This window comes from Urtica dioica, chromosome 8, assembly GCF_054948205.1.
Source record: "Urtica dioica subsp. dioica isolate 48M chromosome 8, U.dioica_male_clone48M_v1_H2, whole genome shotgun sequence".
NCBI classification, from domain to species: domain Eukaryota; kingdom Viridiplantae; phylum Streptophyta; class Magnoliopsida; order Rosales; family Urticaceae; genus Urtica; species Urtica dioica.
In genome coordinates this window covers 26,796,532-26,816,329 of record NC_142763.1, presented here as the reverse complement: position 1 = coordinate 26,816,329, position 19,798 = coordinate 26,796,532, and the positions used below count along the sequence as shown (strand labels likewise).

General features: G+C 35.0%; 3 protein-coding genes across 3 annotated transcripts in view; 2 read left to right on the top strand and 1 right to left on the bottom strand.

The window, feature by feature from the left end:
- LOC149388736 (Galactose oxidase/kelch repeat superfamily protein) overlaps positions 1 to 2,988 on the top strand; it is a 9,050-nt gene extending 6,062 nt beyond the window's left edge. Inside the window, exon 2 of the mRNA XM_089623014.1 lies at positions 2,328 to 2,988. Coding sequence (XP_089479140.1) covers positions 2,328 to 2,631 — 304 coding nt within the window. The 3' untranslated portion in view covers positions 2,632 to 2,988. The remainder of the gene's footprint in view (positions 1 to 2,327) is intronic.
- Positions 2,989 to 5,168: 2,180 nt separating this feature from the next.
- Positions 5,169 to 8,780, top strand: LOC149388735 (pfkB-like carbohydrate kinase family protein). The gene is made up of 5 exons (XM_089624368.1): positions 5,169 to 5,615; positions 6,262 to 6,512; positions 6,625 to 6,916; positions 7,826 to 7,978; positions 8,209 to 8,780. Exons 1-5 carry the CDS (start codon positions 5,226 to 5,228, stop codon positions 8,596 to 8,598), a joined length of 1,476 nt encoding a protein of 491 aa, XP_089480494.1. The 5' UTR covers positions 5,169 to 5,225; the 3' UTR covers positions 8,599 to 8,780.
- Positions 8,781 to 10,531: 1,751 nt separating this feature from the next.
- Positions 10,532 to 14,175, bottom strand: FBL17 (RNI-like superfamily protein). The gene is made up of 11 exons (XM_089624608.1): positions 13,454 to 14,175; positions 12,944 to 13,045; positions 12,643 to 12,787; positions 12,289 to 12,476; positions 12,034 to 12,138; positions 11,777 to 11,874; positions 11,442 to 11,653; positions 11,292 to 11,358; positions 11,115 to 11,200; positions 10,924 to 11,022; positions 10,532 to 10,801 (listed from the first exon to the last, which is right to left on the bottom strand). The coding sequence occupies exons 1-11, from the start codon at positions 14,101 to 14,103 to the stop codon at positions 10,739 to 10,741; spliced, it is 1,815 nt and encodes a 604-aa protein (XP_089480734.1). The 5' UTR covers positions 14,104 to 14,175; the 3' UTR covers positions 10,532 to 10,738.
- Between the last annotated feature and the right edge of the window lie 5,623 nt (positions 14,176 to 19,798).

The window sequence follows — 19,798 nt, the reverse complement described above, 5'->3', positions numbered from 1 at the left end:
TATTCTTAAACAAAACAGGAAATAAATGTTTTAAGTATCCAAAACTAGGATGACCTAACCGAAAATGCCATAACAATATTTCATCAGATAATGATAATAAACTAGAAGTCTGAGGTTGCTGAATTTGTTTACTCAAGTTGGAGTCTATGTAGAAGAGTCCCCCACTTTCCTTAACATTGCCAATCATCTTCCCCGAGCGCCGGTCCTGAAGAAAGCAACCAAAGGAATTAAAGGTAAACTGGTAGAAAGAACCGAAGACTAGTTTGCTCACGGATAAAAGGCTACATGCAAGATTGGGAACATGTAACACATTATTTAGGGTAAGGAGTGGTGAGACAATGACAGAACCCTTTCCAGCAATTGGTAAGAAAGAGCCGTTAGCAATTTTTACCTTTAGGGAACCTGAACAAGGAAAATAGGAGCTAAAAACATAAGATGATCCTACCATATGGTCTGTTGCCCCAGAGTCTATGATCCAAGGATTAGTATCTCTGATTTTGACATTCATGGCTGATATAAAGGTACCTTTTTGAGCTAAGGAAGAGGATGGGGTTGTGGATGATGATGACTGATGAGAATTCCACAAGTTAAACATTTGTTCTAAGTTTTCTTTGGTGAAGAAGGGCTGTTCGGAAGCTGCTGACTCGGTGAAGACGTGAGTGGCGTGGGAGGCAGCCTTGTCACGAGCTGATCGATGTGATGGCTGGAAGTCTTCAGGCTTTCCATGAAGTTTCCAGCACTTGGCTTTCACATGGCCGGGTTTGTGGCAGTGGTCGCAGATGGGACGTTCACCTCTCTTTTGGAAGCGACTTGTCATGGCCGTAGTTTCAACCAGGTTTGCAGGTTCATTGCCTTTCGGCCCGAGCATAACCTGGCGACGGCTTTCTTCTCTTCGTACCTCTGCAAAAGCCTCTCGGGAATTGGGCAGTGGCTCTCGTCCGAGGATTCTTCCCCTGACTTCATCGAGATCTTTGTTTAGCCCGGCCAAGAAGTCGAAGACTTGGTCTTTCTCCACCATTTTCTGATAGAGTGCACTGTCGGTGGAGCAGCTCCACTCATAGCTGCAATACAGATCTAGTTCCTGCCATAGAGTCCTTAGATCAGTATAGTATTGAGTGACAGTCTTCTCACCTTGTCTTGCTTTTCTCAGACGAGTCTTTATCTCGAACAGTTGGGCAGCGTTGCCGAGATCCGAGTAGGTCTCTTTTACTGCACTCCAGATTTCGCTAGCGGTTGGTAGGAAGAGGTATGATCTTCCTAGACTCGTCTCCATAGAATTCACCAACCACGACATGATCATGGAGTTTTCAGCCTCCCACGTTCCATAGGCTTCATCAGATTTTTTCGGCTGCACAGTAGATCCTGAAAGGTAGCCAAATTTTCCTTTACCTTGGACATACAATTTGACCGATTGAGACCACTCCATGAAATTTCCTCCATTCAGCCTGTGAGAGGTTATGGAGAGGGTGTTGGTATGGTTTTGATCAGAATGACCAGTAGAGGAACTCGGTCCACCAGACCGAGGGGAATTTCCGGTTGAACCGGTACTAATAATACTCGGATCAGTCATGATAATTGGCTGAACCGATTAGATAAGTGTTTAGGGTGTTTGCTGCTCTGATACCATAAGAGAAAAGTATTGAGCGGAATAGTTCTATTCTCATTGATCTGAAATATTTATAGAGTACAATTAGGTTAACTACTTCCTAAAATAAAGCAATAAAAATCTGTTATAATTACAGCATAATAAAATCAGAATAAAAAACAAATAATACAATTAAAGCTAATTCCTAAAATAGGTGCAGCTAATATTCTCTACCGACTAACATATATATATATATATATATATATATATATATATATATATATATATATATGAATGAATCTAAAAGAAACATTATTAGTATAGAAATCTAGATGAGCTTCGTGGTCGTTGAACTTGAAAGAGGCACAAATGGTAGAAATTCTAGATGCTGTTTCGGTCCTTGTGTTATGAATGAATCCAAAAGAAACATTCTACCTAAAACTAGGGAAACTCTGTGTTTTAAGGAAAATAACAGCCGTCCGGTTTTCTAAACCAGAAACTAACCGATTTTCTAAACCCGTCCGGTTTAGAAAATTTAAGAACCACCGAAATTTTGCCGAAACCCACCAAATAGAACCAAGTTTTATACGCCCTCTAGTGCTTTGTCATTGATGCCTTGTAGCTTTGAGAGAAAGCTCGCCTTTAACATCGCCGGGACAATATTTTTTTTTTCTTTTCTACTGTGATTCGTTCATGTATATAAATTAGATTCCAATATCGTGTGCACTGCAATGCATTCCAGGTATGACATTGCCTCAAATCGGTGGCACGAGGAGTCACGAGTGCCGAGAGAAGCGCCTATTCACTCGGTGTTCGGATTCACAGTCTCGGACGGCGAGTTGGTTGTGATCACGAACCATAAGAAGGCAATCGAGCCGGTGACAGATATTATGTGGAGGCCACGTCAGCAGATCAAGAAGCCGGAGAAACTGTACATTCAGATGTACAATCCCAGGAACAAGACTTGGAGATCCCTTATAATGAAGTCCCCTTTCAACACTCCTGTGGATTTCAACACCGCTGTTATGTGCAACGTTTTCCTTTGAATCTCTGCTCCACATGACTTTTCATAGATTTCACTGGCCGTGATTGCGACTTGTGAATGTGTAGTAGGATTTCACGTAAAGCTTACAACGAGAGGTAATGTATGATCCTAAAATATTCCAGAACCGGGTCGAAATATATGTTGGTATTCGAGAGACATGCCATTGGAATAATATTGTTTGTCTGTAAATATGTATATTGATGGAAAACGATAATGTAGTCACTACCAGCTACCTAGGTTGGCTGGTATTATTGTGTATAAATGTTATTTAATGTAAAAAAAAAATTGCTCTCTTTTCTATTTAGAAACTACAGGTAATAAAGAAAATAGAATGGAGGGAGTAATTTCAACATGATCTCATGTGAAAAATAGCAAAACTAAGAGGACTTGAATCGGTAGTCAGTTCTTTTTCTTTCTTTTTTTTTTTTTCTTTTTTCTTTTTTCTTTTTCCGGCTCCTGAATTAATCAGTTCTTTCTTCTGATGGAGTCTTTGCTATGCCTAATTATTTATTACTAAGTAGCTTTTACATTTTAGTGCGCTCCCTGCGCGAGTCATAATGAATTGCTTGAAATAATCAAACATTTTTATTGAGGAATGGTTATTAAAGTATTTGTTAACTCATTTCATTAGAATCTTCATGTCCATTTGGTACGTGACCTGAAAAACCCCCTGTTTGGAATACTAATGAGATCAGAAAGGCCATCATTGGGGCTTTAAGGAAAAATGACACATACATACCTCAAGTTTAACTTTTGATTTTCAAAAATGTCGAGTTCATATTTTATGTTTAATTAAAATGACGAAATTATACCCTGAAATAGACAACAGTGCCATAAATCTTCTTTTTCTTGAATTTTTATTGAATTTTCATTGACGTTGACTATGATATTTATATGTAAATATCAATTATCTTTATTCATTAGCGCCATATATGTAATTTATTTAAAAACTAAAAAGTAAACAACAGTCTCTTAATCGTGAAGAACACAGAAAGAGACAAATGGGTAAAAATCGACAGTTGATAGTCATCAAAATCTCATATTCGAACAGAGAATCTATAATTTAGAGGATCAATTCGAACACATAATTAAGTTATCTCTGAAGATGTATGAATTTTATTATTTAATTTCAATTTAAAGCTATTTTTATTTCAAAATTGGGAATTTGGAAGTTAGGGTACTGATTTGGATTTGATTCGGTTTTTCTTATATAAGATTTAATATCTATGAAATGGAGATTTGTGACAGTGTTATCCATTTCAGGATATAATTTTGTCATTTTAGTTAAACAGATGATATGAACTCGATATTTTTGAAAATTAAATGTTAAACTCGACATTTCACTAAAACACAGGGTATATATGTGTTATTTTTCTTTTTTTTTAAATACTTCTAGCTATAGAGTACCAATACTTGTTTATAATGGACAACAAAATAATATTTCTAATATTTATTAAAATGCATGTGAAAAAATAGTATTCATGGAAGTTTGTATATACATATTCATAATAATTACAAGAAATAAACTAATAAACAAATTAATATGTTAAAAAATGAAATGAGCATTAGAAATTTTGATATGTGAGGCAAGAAAAAAATATTTTTCTGGTTATTAATATGAAATAGTCAAGGGCGGACTTACATGGTCAAGAATGGACAAATTCCCCCCTAAATTTTTGAAAATTATAGTTGTTATCTAAATTGTTTTATCAATTTTTATATTTTTAGTCTAAATTCATAAGATTTTTTTAAATTTGCCACATGAACTTTTTTCCTCAAAATTTTCCCCTGAATTAAATTCTAAATTATATATAATATATAATAAACTTACTACAATGTAATCATTAATATATTCATTAAATAAATAAATATTTATGTAGATATCCATAAATTAAAAAAATAATACGTAAAAGTTACATTTTTATGAGGAAAAATTTTGTTAAAAGCAAGAGAGAGGAAGTAAGAGAATGCAAAATATTTACAAAAGCTAAAAAAAAGTTAATTATTGCCATTATAGAGAGAGGGAAAAAGAGAGAAATGAATTACTTGTACGTGGAATAAAGCTATAAATTTCATTTTGTAAGTTGTATCACATCAACCCTTTAATGAATCTGATCAGCCTAGCATAGCGTGTGTAAATTTTTTATCTAAAAAAAAAAGTGTTTTATTTACAAGTTTTTGTAAAATTTATTTACTGCTTTAAACTTATAAAACTATGTTTACTGTTTTATATATATATATATATATATATATATATATATATATATATATATATATATATATAGGAAACAATCTCAAATAATTTATTTTAGTTTAAAAATTATTATTTAAAAAAAAATCTAAACAACCACTATTACTTTAAATATATTATTCTTATAAGCAAGCAACCCTAAAAAAATAAGGCCGGCGAGGCCTTATTGACACCTTTTGACCGGACCGCACGAGCTAAACACGGCATGCAACGGAAATTAGCATATAAACATAAATCATTAATCTCCATCACACAAGTCCCAACTGTAGAATAATAATAATTGGAAAAAAAAAATCATTCGCTCTGAAACTTGAACACTTGTTGCTCTCTCAGTTTTTCTCTGAATGAATCACACTCTCAATCCCAAGTCCCCAAGTCCCTGCGATGGACGGTTCTTCTCCAACCCGATCGCCTTTACGTGCCCTAGACTGAGAACCATCTCAGTTTTCGCACCGCTTCGCCGATTCCGTTCTGTCCACAGCCGGGCCAAAGAAATCGAAATCTCCACGCCCAAACACGTCCTCGGCTCCAATTCAAACACTAGCTCCGTCAATGGCTGCTCTGTTCCCTCCGGGAGTTCGAGGGCGCTCGGCGTGGCTCTCAAGCACATCGACGTCGCGACTCTCGGTAATCTCTGCGTCGATATCGTCCTCAATGTCCCTCAATTACCTCCTCAGAATGCTCGAGATCGCAGAGCTTTCATGGAGAGTCTTGCCGCGTCACCACCGGATAAGGTTTCCTTCTTTTTCTTTCCTTTTTTTCCCTATAACTATGATATCCAATAATCTTAGGTTGAGTGACGATAGTAGCGATTAGTTAGGAAGTTGAGTTGAGAACAACTGTGTGATGATAAATTAATAATTACATAAAAGAGAAGCGAACGTAAGACGTACTCTAAGTACGATAGACAAATATGTGGAAACTTCTCTGCTATATTTTTTGCATTACTTCTATTAGTTGAGTACAATTATGGGACCAAAAAAAGGGTCGTACTTTTTTTAAAAATAAATAAAATCCAAGTTCCCAAGTCCCACTCCCGGCTTAGCTGTATTTCTTCAGTTCATGAAACTGTTGTAAGTCTTAGAATTTTAATGCGAGAAGAAGGGTTAATTTGAAGGTATCTTTTGAATTTAAATTGTTTCCTAGAAATATGCCCCTGTAAGCTGATAAGCCTCTATTGCTAGAAGCAGAAAAGGTTTGTTTTATGAACATATTCACCTATGATTGTTATTGAGAGGGTTGATTTATCTCCATCATGAAGAAAAAAAAGGCATGTCAATAACATGTATGCCTTTTGCTCTCTGGGTTTAAAGAACCAAACTCTGTGAATTAAGAACTCAATGTCCTTTTTCAAGCTTTGTTACGCAATTCTTCGTGTAGAAATATTGGGAAGCCGGTGGGAATTGCAATATGGCAATAGCAGCGGCGAGACTGGGCATGCATTGTGCGACGATCGGTCACGTTGGTGATGAAATATATGGAGGGTTCCTTCTAGATGTGCTTCAAGACGAAGGAATCGGAATAGTTAGAATGAGCGAAGACGCTGATTTTGTTGAACATTCTGATGCCTCGTATGAAACACTTTTGTGCTGGGTTCTTGTGGATCCCCTGCAAAGGCATGGGTTTTGTAGGTAAGTTCTTTCAACCGTTGATGTTTCCATGAATAACAGGTTGTTCTTTGCACTTTGTGTGTGTCGCCTTTAATGTTTATTCGGATGATTGGTTTATTTGTTTGTTTTATAGCCGAGCTGATTTCACCAAGGAGCCTGCCTTTTGTTGGTTGAGAAAGCTGTCCGCCAAAGTCAAAACGGCGATAAAGCACTCGAAAATTATTTTCTGCAACGGTTATGGATTTGATGAGCTGTCACCAGGCTTGATTATGTCGTGTGTAGAGTACGCCACTGATGTTGGAACGGCAATATTCTTTGATCCTGGGCCGCGTGGAAAGAGTCTTTCTGCAGGATCTCCCGATGAGCAAAGAGCACTTAATCAATGCTTGATGATGAGCGATGTGCTTCTTCTGACTTCTGACGAGGTTCTGGCTTCTTCTTTTTTCTTTTTCTTTTTTTTGTTGACTAGGCTAGTCTTGTAGTAGTTTAGCTTGTCTCATTATATGTATTTATAATTAGTTAGCCAATCCTTAAATTTAATCTTAACTTTCATGCCAAGCACGTGGAGAAGGGTATTGGTGATGTTACGAGCGTTAAGAGAAATCCTAATGTGGAGATGGCCAATATGAAAAAGTGCGATGCAAGGAAATAATTTATGTTAGAAGGGAAGGTGATAGAACCCTTCTCGTACCGGTATGATGATAGAGAAAGAATGAAAGGAAAATGGACGTTTGTTGATACAAACGGAATACAAAGGGTAACCTGGCCTTTCAAGAGGACCAGTGCTCTCCTAGGGAAAATGCCAAACCTCACTAATTGACTGAATGCCCTCTGAATACTTCATTCTTTCCTTTTATAGCTATTGTCTAAGGAAAGTAACCCCTGACCTAACAGTTTAAAACCTACAGTAAATAATAAAATGCCTAAGGATAATAAGGTCTTATCAGAAGGGAGAGAAGATGGTATTGAGAAATTAGTTTACAGAATTGTGGGAGTGTTTGCGTGTGTGTGTGTGTGTGATTCTTCAAAAAAAAAATATTGTGCGAGTTCAAGACTCTAGAAAGCTCTACAATTGGTTTTCCTGCTTTCTGTCATTAATAAAAATTCCATTTTACCTTCTACTTCATTCCTTGTTTCTGCTATTTTTATTACTAACCACTTGCAGGCTATAAAAAAAAACTGGATGATTTTATCTAATATTCGTAAAAAAAAAAAAAAAAAATGTTTTTATGTGTAGCTAGATTACCAATCTTTTATTCGTCAAAATTTATCGCTATAAATTTGTTTCTTTGAATCTAATTGATGTTTCCGCCCAAACAATTCACGATTTTCAGGCTGAGACGTTGACAGGAATAGAGAATCCGATATCGGCTGGGAATCTGCTTCTGAGACAGGGAATACAAACAAAGTGGGTGATCATTAAAATGGGCTCAAAGGGGTCAATTCTGATCACCAAGTCAAGCATAACTTGTGTTCCAGCATTTAAGGTATCAAATGTTGTATTTGTTTATGATTTTTAGGTTTTTCTGTTGAAACTTTAATTCCTGCAAATAACACAATACGTATCAAAAAAATTATATTTTCTGTTTTCTTCGTTTACAACCATAACTAAGATCTATTGTGGTCTCTAGATCATGTTATTACACTCTTTTTTTTATCTATTTTTTTATAGATGAATAATTTCTTATTATATTTTCGGTGACATGGAATGTAACAGGTGGATTTAGTAGACACTGTTGGCTGTGGAGATAGTTTTGTAGCTGCTATTGCATTCGGATTCATAAACAATATGCCATTGGTAAATACATTGGTAATCGCAAATGCTGTCGGCGGTGCAACTGCGATGGGATGTGGTGCCGGCAGAAACGTGGCAACGCTGGAGAGAGTAACGCAACTCATGAGGGATTCGTGTCTCAACGATGATGGTACATTCTCTACTGAATTGCTTCGGCCAAGTTTGGATACTCAGGAGATCACAGTTGTCTCGAAGGAAGTCGTAAACGGAAACAACACCAATACACTGAATCGGGTTTCTTTCCATAGTGTTGTCTCTGAATCGCTTCCAGTTCTTGAATCTGTACTCATGGAAGGTAAAGTTCCGTCTTGATGGAGTGCATCGCCGGAACTGTAAAGCAACCGATTCTTTTACATCAATTTTTTTTTTTTTTTTCTGGGACGGCTCTTACTATAGATGATTCACACGGAGATGGGTGAGCTTTTAAGGTGATGATTTCCGTTGATGGTGTTTGGTATCTTGGCTCTGCAAAGCTGGTCAGTGTAAAAGCCGATTTACCCGAGTTACATAAAAATATATCTAAAAATTAAAAAAAAGTATATCTTGAAACATAAAATTTAAGGTGTACTATCTAATTTAGTAGACTCAAATTACAAAATAAATTGGATAAACGGAACTAAATATTGACTCCTAGGGTTGTATAGGGTTGTAGTTCAGAGTCGCATCAACTTTTTAGGTTGTAAAGCAGTCCTTATAGCAATGTCAATGCAACACGAGTTACACGAACCAGTGTAAAAGCCGATTTTCAACCTAGAGGTTTTTTTTTACCTGCTGGTTCGTGTAACTCGTGTTGCATTGACATTGCTATAAGGACTGCTTTACAACCTAAAAAGTTGATGCGACTCTGAACTACAACCCTATACAGCCCTAGGAGTCAATATTTAGTTCCGTTTATCCAATTTATTTTGTAATTTGAGTCTACTAAATTAGATAGTACACCTTAAATTTTATGTTTCAAGATATACTTTTTTTTTATTTTTAGATATATTTTTATTTCCATCATTTAAATCTGTTTTCTGAATTTATTATTCTGCTCTTAAATCTCTCACTCGCGAGCGTGTCTTCTATGCCTCTGGCTGAGATCAAACAGATTGACCCGCAAAGAATTTGTTGTTTATAATTTATTAGCGAATTTTCAATGTTACTTGTGATTTTATCATTTTACTAGTAAATGTTTTAGTGACAATGGGACATTTTGGGTAGCGAAAAGCCGAAAACCCATATTAAGGTGGTTTTTTTCGGACGTCAAAACTAGGCTAAAGAGGGTTTTTTGGGTGTCTAAACCCAGGGTTTTTAGGGTGATTCTCTCTAATCTATTAACGAACATCTAGCATCTTGGAATAAATAGTGCCATGAAACAATTTAATGGGAAATGAGTACGAATCTAATTAGTTGATCCAAAATCTCAATAACAAAACATGATATACTTTTGGTGCAACAATCCTGTACATGAATTACATACGTGTGATTTTCTTAATCACACATCAAGTGCTAAGATTAGTGACGAGGAGTTACGTATTCACCTTATGTGAACTGGCTTTTGCATCGAGCATTTTTATGTTATTCACCAGTTTCCATAAAATGTATAGGTAAACTGTTGTGTATAAACTCTTATGCCACAAAACTTGACGTCACTTTATCTTACTTAGCAATCATTAAACTTGCGTGGACAATAGTTTACGGACGTTAAACTAAATAGTAAAACATGCATTAAATCGTGGAAAATGGTTTCAAAGTTCATTAAAGGAATTCGATTACTTATACCATGTTAGTAAACTAAAATTACATTTACGATACAAAGTCAAAAGCAAATGCAATTACTTAGTGGACACGATCTCAACAATGCTATCTTGTTTTCGTCATACAAATTACAATGAAGTGGAGGTGATTATCAAATGCTTAAAATACGAATAAGAGTTGGTTGTTCGGATTTGAAATGTCCATACCAGTGGTACACCGCATCTTTGATTCATGGATAAACCACTCGATAGATATCTGAAATATCGATATCGATGGTTACAGAGAAAAAAATTACTAAAAAAAATATTTTTCGTATTTATGGTCTTTTACCATCAACGTACATATTTATGGTCTTTTCAAAATACTTGACTTTCGTAAAGTTCCAATTCTGATGCTCCAAGGTATAGTAGTATTATCATAGCTCTAACAATCAAAGAAAACTGGTTTATATACTCAAAAGCTTATTATTTTGCTTTCAGCATAACATGACCAAGTGAAATTGGAATGACCACCGAAACAAGTATCTTGTATATAAATTATATTTATTTGAATCATGAGATAAAAATCAAAATCTCAAATGTTCGAGGTTTTCTAGGCTAAAACAATGATTTGGTGTAGTAAAAGGGTCTAGCCCTTCAAATATTTATCATGATAAACTAACTTGGACGCTCATCATGGCAAAGGAATGTTCAACAATCATAGGACTTCTAAATCAGTTTACAATAACATTACATTTGCGCCTTTCAACCCTCTTTTGCTTCATCATATCAAACGGCTGCAAAAGAAAAAGACAGATTTTTCATCAGATTGAGAGCTCAACTCCAACGATTGAAGCCAGCAGACCACAAGTAGAAAATTGGGAGTCTCATTACATAAATTCAATTTTCAAATCTTTACCTGTGCATCAAGATAATGTTGGATCCGAATCCTCTTTGATCCATCGGCTAAACGTTTACACATTAATACATTCTCCAGGGGATCGTATCGATTGTTTACCTAGAAGTACAGTAAAAGAGGCATGTTAGAAAGACCAATAATTGAAGTCACTACAATTGCATGCTTGAAGAGTATGAAACTTGATGTTTTACCTGACACTTTATAGCTTCACCTAACGAAATATCGCAATCTGTTGCATGTACAGTACCTAAGCTGGGACATTGTAGTGACAATCTCTCTGGAGAAAAACAAGCGGGGTTAGTAAGCACTAGATAGAGCAAAGAACACTGGTTGAAGTGAGGAGGAAAGGGGAAAAAAAAAAAGAATACCTGGATGTAAATTTTTGCAAGAGTTCAGATTCAGATCGTTGAGTTGTGGACAATTCAGATGCAGAGCCTGCATTTTGATTTCCAGCATAAGAGATACGAAAAAGAAATATTCATAGCGACAAATCAGGTTTTTTGGTTTTAGAATCTTACATCCAAGCCAGAGCAACCCCACAAGCTTAGTTTCTTTAGTCGGCTGTGTTTGATGATCAGCTTCTGGTAAATAAGCTGTAATTTGGTGTTATATGTTTTCTGTGATTCGGTACCATCAGACGCGGGATTTAGAGAATTAGGATCACAAATGGTCATTCCACAGTCCATGAGTTCAAGAAGAGGTAATTGAGCAGTAGCGAACTGAATACCACCTGTCAGATATAATCAAACAAAACAGTAAGTATAGGGAATGTTAAACAAAAAAAAAAAAAAAAAAAAACTCAGGAGAATTCATACACAATAATGAGATCTAATAATACGGGCTAGATTATTACTTGATGTAACATTAGGACAAAGTGCAACAAGGAGCCTTGTAAGAGTTTCTGGGAACACATTGCAGATCATTCCAAGTCCGCTGTCACTTATGCCAGACCTAAATCAAAACCATGATAGGGTGAAGAAAGAGTGAGTTGATTGTAACTGAAGGATTATTCATCTATAACGATGAACTTTTAAACGCTGACAAATGTAATTCACCTATTTATAAATAAATATATAAAACGTTAAATTGAAGCTGGAACATAAAACATACCCACTAAGATCAAGTAGCTCCAAATTCGGATAGCTTGAAGAAATGGCAGCAACTGAAGCATCGGTAATTTCGGATCCAAGAACAAGTGAAAGCATTCTAAGCCCCCTACATTTTGTTAACCAAACATGTACAGCCTTCAGTAACACTGTGCTATGCCGAACGCAAAAACGAAGAAAGTTGATAAATTTGACAGAACAGATTAACATCGAAAAATAAAATAAAATAATCATCCTCGATGAAATTCGCTTTACCAACCTTAGCCGAGCAGCTGCAAGGGAAAGTACAACAGCATTGGAGAGACGAGAAGAAGCAATGTGGATTATCTGCAACCTAGGGCAACCCCTTCCCAAATGATCGGTCAATACAGCGAGGTCGATATTGTTATCGTTCTCTTGACGAGAAAATTCTAAGGAAATTTCGGTCAGATCGGGGCAGTTGAAAACCTGTATAATAACATGATCACAGCTGAGAAAGCAGCACTATGTTGAGTAACTTTGCAACAAATAGAACTGGTGAAACAAGGCCAGCACTGGAACTAGCCATAGGACCCCAGACCCTAGTATGATTGTGGTAGAAAATTAAGAAGCAAACAAATGAAAATACAATTACCGTTTTAGAGAGAGAGCAAAGGTCTGAAAGCCAAAGCGTAGAAAGACTACTTGAACAGAGAACTAAGCTCCCAAAGTTTGAACATCCTTCCATCTTAAGACTTTTTAGACATCGTCTATCTCCAACAAAACGTCCCAACTCATCCCTGCAAGTAGTCAAGTAATAGATCATGAGCCAGTAAGCCAAATAAAGTCGGAGAAAGTACAGATCGAGACCCAAACAATAAGCTAGGACACTATCATCATCATCACTGCCAAAATTACTATTTGGATTCAATATAAGGAAAAGATAAGAAACAAACCCTGTGATGCGATTGACTGCACAATCAGACATAGAAACCTCCAAATACTCGAGATTTGGGCACGAAAACGCAATACAGGCCAGCATTGTTGCATCCGCATCACTGGAAATGCCAAAAACACAAACCAAATCAATCGTTTGTCATAAATAGTAGTCCGTTCGGATAGTTCAGGTCAACGAGTTCATCAGATTTGTCAAGTTAATCGGATCTAGGTCAACGAGTTAACCTAGATCTTAATCCATCATCAATCTGGAATTAGAATCTCTTTTAAGTTCATTAAAATTATTATGAATTGTCCCTTTGATCTGGGTCGAATGAGAAATGGCTGTTGTTCATCCATCTCATCGCAGATCAGTCCTTAATATTGAAAATCGGCAGATCTCAGATCGTATTGGATTTGAATGAACCAAATTAGATCAATAATCTCCAACGCTTAGATCCACTAAACCGATGAAGAAAAAACCCTAGATCTGCAAAAACAAATCAATCTCGATCCGAAACCTCTGATACCTTTCCATCCTAAGCGAGAGGCTAACAAGGCTAGGGCACTTTTGCAACATCGATCCGACGAGACCGACCTGAGCCCGAGCCGGAACCCTAAGCTTCAGCACCTCAGCCGCCTTCCACAAACGCCGCGTCGTCGCTCTCCATCCTCTGCAAACCTTCGCCGCCGACAGAAGCTCCGCCGGAGTAAGCCTTCTCAACACCTCCCAAAGACAACTCCCCGGCAAGCCACCGCCGAAGATCTCGTCACCTCCGCCTCCATCCTCGTCTTCCTCCTCTTCATCCTCGTCCTCCGCCGCGGCAGCGTCGAATCCGCCGTTGTCCACGTCATCGAAAGACAGAGCCCTGCGAAGGTGCGATAAGTACGGCTGGGACGCCCTCGCCACCGCCGGCGGCGGCGGAGGGATAGCTCTGCGGGATGAGGCCGCGAAGGCAGCGGTGGATGAGGATTCCGCCGGAGTTATCTCGGCATCGGAGGATTCATCGGGAGAGAGGTGACAGACGTGGCCTTTTTTTGGGACGCCACATCTGCCACAGTTGTAGCTTCCGCGCTTCTTCCCGCGCTTGAACTCGGATGAGGTCGGCGGCGGCGGAGTCACGGCGGCTCCGCCGTCGAAGGGGAGACAGTGTTGGTGTTGGTGGCGGCGGGGTTGCATTGGCGGAGATGGCGAAGTTGAAGTCTTTAGAGAGAGAAGAGGAGTGAGAAAGTCGAGAGAGAGAGGATGAGAGATTGAAAGAAGTGAGAAAGAAATAGTGCAAAAGAGCGCGGGAGATAGACAAGGGTTTTCGCGCGCTGAGTTTGAAGAAATTAAAACCAAAAAAGAAAAATATCGAGGAGCGTTTGGTTAAATTACGGATGTAGGCCTGACTGGCTTCTGGTTGGTGGGAAATTTGATAAGAGGGCGTATAAATTCCTGTCTTGCCGCGCTCTTTTTTATTTTATTTCATGAAATTAATATCTAAATTTGCTACCATTTGCGAGGGGATTTGTCTCATCATTTATAATTACTTTTAAATAAATTGGTAAAAGGAAATGGATCACTGGAAAGTGGAAACAGATAGGTTCATTGTACTGAGGATAATAAGATCCTAAAACCAAAATTATAAATGGTACGTGATAGTGCTTTTTTTTTAAAAAAAATAAATTATATCAAAATGATTATGCTAAATTGTTTGTAGTCTTGGGCATCCTAAGCTAACGGAAATTCTGGTGCTGTTAGTGTGTCTTCCGAGACTTATATCGGAAACTTCCGACTTATAAAGTCGAAAATCTGAGGTTATCGGAACCATAATTCTCGATAAGGCTATTGAAAATTTCAGTTCTATTAACTTTCGATTAGTTAAAAATATATTTCGTTTAAATTCGTTAATTTCTGGTATGTTGTAATGCATAAAAAATAAAAAATAAAAGATCTCGCCACAGCGAAGTAAAAAAAGATAAAATTTTAACCTCTGGAGTTCAATCCAACGGCACAAAATAAATATAAAAATAAAAAAAGGAACGGAAATTACCGGAAGGCTTTCCTTCCGATCATTTCTGTTGCTTCCGGACTGTCATTAGAATCGAACAAATTTGGTCCGCCCAACCATCAAAACTATAGTTCCGATTGTGTAAAGTCAAGCATTGGAATTGGAAGTTTCGATGTCTTCCAATTTTGATGCTCATAATTGATTAATCGTATGTCATCGGAACCAAGGTTGAGGTACGGAGAGAAACGACTACCTTCAAAAAAACCTTTATATGTGTTTAACATAAGCATGAATGAAAAATTGACCAACCTAGTTATAGAAAAAAAAAAAAAAAAAAAAAAAAACCCCTCATATTTTCACATCTCAAATCATTCATCTTGACCAGTAGTCTTTTCATTAGGATAGTAAATGCATACTCATTTAAATCCATATTAGTCTAACCAAACTTAAATGAAGTATAATTGTGAAATTAAACAATTGAACATTATTCGAACTTATTTTCCATTTGTCTCAATTTTTTAGTTCCCGGCACATGCATTATATTTTACCATTATTAACCTAAAGCTTTGAAAGTGATCATATAATCAATTTTACACAACATAGCTAATTTAAGAATAAATTATATAAATGCCCTTAAATTGTTACACTGTTAACAACCTGGCCCTTAATCATTCAAATCTTGCACCATATAATCGGTCAAGTTTTAAAACTTAGGTTACTTTTTTTATGAACACCTGTTAAGTTATGAATGTATTGCTGGACAAATTTACTAAACTATCCTTTACAAATAAATAAATGTTATGTTTAATAAAAAAAAAAATCCCATGCCTCTCCTAACCTTTGCCTTGAGTCTCTCGTCCCGAAAACCCTATCCTTGACATCTACCCAACCTCCGCTCCCACCCATTGACCCACGCTAGTTGAAACCAACTATCCATGAATTCGGCCACCCAACTCTGCACTTTCCTAAACCATACTCGGTGCATTTATCTCGTATCTATTTGTTTGTGGTGGTGGATTTGATCCATTTAACGAGAGGTGCGATTTTGTGATCTCTTAAGTATTCCAATATCTATTTTTTATAATATTTTTTTGGACAAATTTAGATTATTGCATCGATCTTCGTTGCTTCCGCTTTTCTTCGGTGATTCCCACGAAGAATGCAAAGACTTAGAAAACAATTTTATAGTTTCCCCGTAATTTTCAAACTAACGGCATTAAAAGACTAGCGGAATGCAGATTGTTCCAAACAGAGTGATGTTAACGATGTAACATTTTGTGGGCATTTATGTAATTTATCTTTATTTTAATAAACACGGTTATAGTGCAATTGGGCCCGCGTTTTATTTTATGTGAAATCAAATTGGGAAAATAACACATATATACTCTGTGTGTTTTAGTGAAATGTCGACTTTAACTTTTGGTTTTCAAAAATGTCGAGATCATACCTTCTGTTTAACTAAAATGACGAAATTATACCCTGAAATTGATAATAGTGTCACAAATCTCCATTTCATTGTTATTAACTCTTATATAAGAAAAACATAATCAAATCCAAAACATTATCCTAACTTTCAAATTTCCAATTTTGAAATGAAAATAGCCTCAAATTGAAATTAAATAATAAAATTCATATCTCTCTAGAGATGACTTCATTCTGTGTTCGAATTGCAATTTTGAATCATGGGTTCTCTGTTCGAATATGTAATTTTGATGACTATCAATTATCGATTTTTACCATTTTGCCTCTTTTGCGTTCTTCACGATTAAGAGACAATTGTTTATTTTTTAGTTTTTAAATAAAGTACATACATGACGCGAATGAATAAAGATAATTAGTGTTTACATATAAATATTATAGTCAACGTTTGTGGCACTGTTGTCTATTTCATGGTATAATTTCGTCATTTTAGTTAAACAGATCGTATGATCTCGATAATTTTTTAAAACCAAAGGTTAAACTCGATAGTTGACTAAAACACAAGGCATATATGTGTCATTTTTCCAATCAAATTTTACCATTCTCATTGGTGTATTTGTTGCTTTTTCCGTCACGAACGTAGTAATTCAAAATGCAAATGTGAATCAATGAAACTACTTACTACGAGTATTGATTTATGTGCTTGTATATTCCTACAATTACGAATTTATACTATTTTAATTATGTACAAGAGAGTTGTAGCTCTATCACCTAAGCTCGAAATTTAAATAATGCTAGTAAGTGTGGAAAAGCAATAACAATTACAATAAAACTAACAAAATAAGAAACATATGATTCAACTAATACAAATCCAAAACCCAAAAAATGTATTAAGAACATTTATGTCACAAATAACCAACATAAATTGATTCACATGATCGTGAATAAAGAAAAGGGAAATTTTATTCTATAGACCTAAAAACTAATAAGATATTTTGAATGAATCTCATATGTCCAAAATATTGTAAATTAGACTTTTATACCTTTTTCTACAAAAATAGCCCTATATACAACTTTTTTTTTTTTACAAAGTTACACTTCTTCATCTCTAAAACACTCTCAAATCTAATAGTTTTGAAGATCTCCAATGACTTTCAACGAACACGTGTAAAATTCATTTAAAAAATCAATTTTTATTTTCATTTTTAAGAATCACTTATCCATCGCAAAACGTCGTTAAAAAATCGCTAAACGTCGCAAATTCTTGCAAAAAAAACTTGATAAGAGCAACATCAACTCTTTTATAAAACTGAAAAAGAGAAACATCAACTCTTTCTGTAGTCTTTGTTACTCTTTTCCTTTTTTTTTTTGCGATAATTTACGACATTTTGCGATGTATAGTGATAATTTGCGATGAAATTCATCATTTTCTTCAATGACGTACTTAAGAGTGAAAGAAAAAAAATAAACTTTTTCAATGAGTTTTGCGCGTGTTCGTTGAAAATCAGCAAATATTTATCAAAGCATTAGATATCGAGAGAGTTAGAGATATAGAAACGTGTGATTAAAAAAAAACAAATGTGTACTTCAGTATTTTTGTAAAAAAAAAAGGCAAAAGCTAATTTGAAATATTATGGACAGTTCAGTCAATATATTTAGTTAGCTTTTGGGATGCTCTATAAAAACATATAAACAAGGTCTTCAAATAAGAAAATGTTCTTAATTTATAATAAAATATATATTTTTTTTTATCATACATAGATAGAAACGAAAATCAATGAATAATCTAAATATGGGCGAGAATGAGCCAAACAAAGCACACAACTCAATTAAAATTTGGTGTTCAAAATTTCACGCAAACTCGACATTGTCATAGTAAATTCAAATTTAAACATGATTCTAAAAACCATTTGACTAATTATTAGGACTAATGTTGAGATGATTCTATCAGAGTTTTATGAGACTTGTAACTCTAAATTTGAGAATCTTGCGTAAATGAATACGACTAATGTTATGAATTTGGATTGCTAATATTGACACATTAGAGCAAGTTTGCATAGGACAACAAGGATACATAATTTAATCTATGGCGGGTTAGTAAATTAAAAGATCTAGCCACCTAAAACCTTATACAATTATGAAGTCCAACAACAAAATATTAAACAAATCTATATTCCTAAAATAACATCCTTTAAATTAGGGTCTATTAGAAAATAACTAATTTAAACGTTTAACATTACTAAATAGTCAACGTTTGGTGAATCTTAGATAAATAGTTATTTTCATATATTTACGGACGTAAATTTTAGATAAATAACCACTTCTATATATTAGATCACGTCATTTTTTACGATCATTTATCTAAGATTTATCAAATATTGGTTATTTACCAAATATTGTTTAGTGGAAGGTGTGAGATTAAATTATTCAGAAACGCTAAGTGCGACAAAAAATACAATAATTATTATACTTCATATGAATCATACGTATTTACCAAAGATACATATGATGATACTCTTTACCGTGTGTAATTTTATTAAATAAGTTTATCATTAAAACATGGTTTTCTAGTTGAAGGTGGAAAACTAATTTATTCAGTAAGTAATTTCAAATCCGTATGATTAGAACCAACACTAAATTTGAAATCAATATTGAATAAATTTGCAAATCAAATTATCAAAATTAGCAACATATCAACTACAAAAGGGTAAAAAAAATATATTTGAAATTGTAAAGCATTCAAATAGATCAAAAAATGACAGGAACTAGAGTCTCAACCTTCCAACTTGAAACCACGATCTTCACATAGCAAAAAATAATCCAGAAGAATGTGAGGGAAATAAGTGTGAAACCATCAACAGCGGTTTATATAACTAATTAAGAAGTTGCATTACAGCTAACGTTTTAATATTTCTTTATCGAATATCCGAATTAATGACGTTGCAATGAATCTAAATTTTATCTTGCTGATTTTATCTTTGTTAATTAATCAATAATTTGTTGCAACTAACCAATTTTTTAGATACGTTTAAGTTTATAGCTAAAGTTTCATTATATTAAGAAGTTAGCTCATCCGACCGAAATAATTAATTAACTGTTCAAGTTAATTTAATTTATTTCGGCTTAGTGGCCTATTTTCATAAGTAAATTGAATTAATCATATTTAGTTAATTAATTTACTTCAGTCTAGTGGACTATTTTTTTTTAATAAAATACATTTTTGCTATTTTTTAAAAGTAAGGTTATTGGACTGCTAGCTTAATTGATCCTTAATTAAATATCTTAATTTAAAAAAAAATTGTAGTTACCAATGATTAATATGCATTAATAAATATGATTTATTTGTTTAATAAAAAAATAATTTATTTTACTACTTCCACATGCAGTTTCGAATTTCAATGTTTTTATATATGTCTCTCTCCCATGGACATGAAGAACATTAACAAATATCTTGGTTACAAG

What these genes read in the sequence shown, in the direction of transcription:
- LOC149388735 (XM_089624368.1), top strand. Translation starts at nt 5,226, where the DNA reads ATGAATCACACTCTCAATCCCAAGTCCCCAAGTCCCTGCGATGGACGG. An exon ending in CCGCGTCACCACCGGATAAG is followed by an intron (nt 5,616 to 6,261) that starts GTTTCCTTCTTT and finishes TTCTTCGTGTAG; the next exon opens with AAATATTGGGAAGCCGGTGG. An exon ending in TTCTTCTGACTTCTGACGAG is followed by an intron (nt 6,917 to 7,825) that starts GTTCTGGCTTCT and finishes CACGATTTTCAG; the next exon opens with GCTGAGACGTTGACAGGAAT.
- FBL17 (XM_089624608.1), bottom strand. Translation starts at nt 14,103, where the DNA reads ATGCAACCCCGCCGCCACCAACACCAACACTGTCTCCCCTTCGACGGC. An exon ending in GGGGTTGCTCTGGCTTGGAT is followed by an intron (nt 11,359 to 11,441) that starts GTAAGATTCTAA and finishes ATCAAAATGCAG; the next exon opens with GCTCTGCATCTGAATTGTCC. An exon ending in TTGCAAAAATTTACATCCAG is followed by an intron (nt 11,201 to 11,291) that starts GTATTCTTTTTT and finishes GTTTTTCTCCAG; the next exon opens with AGAGATTGTCACTACAATGT.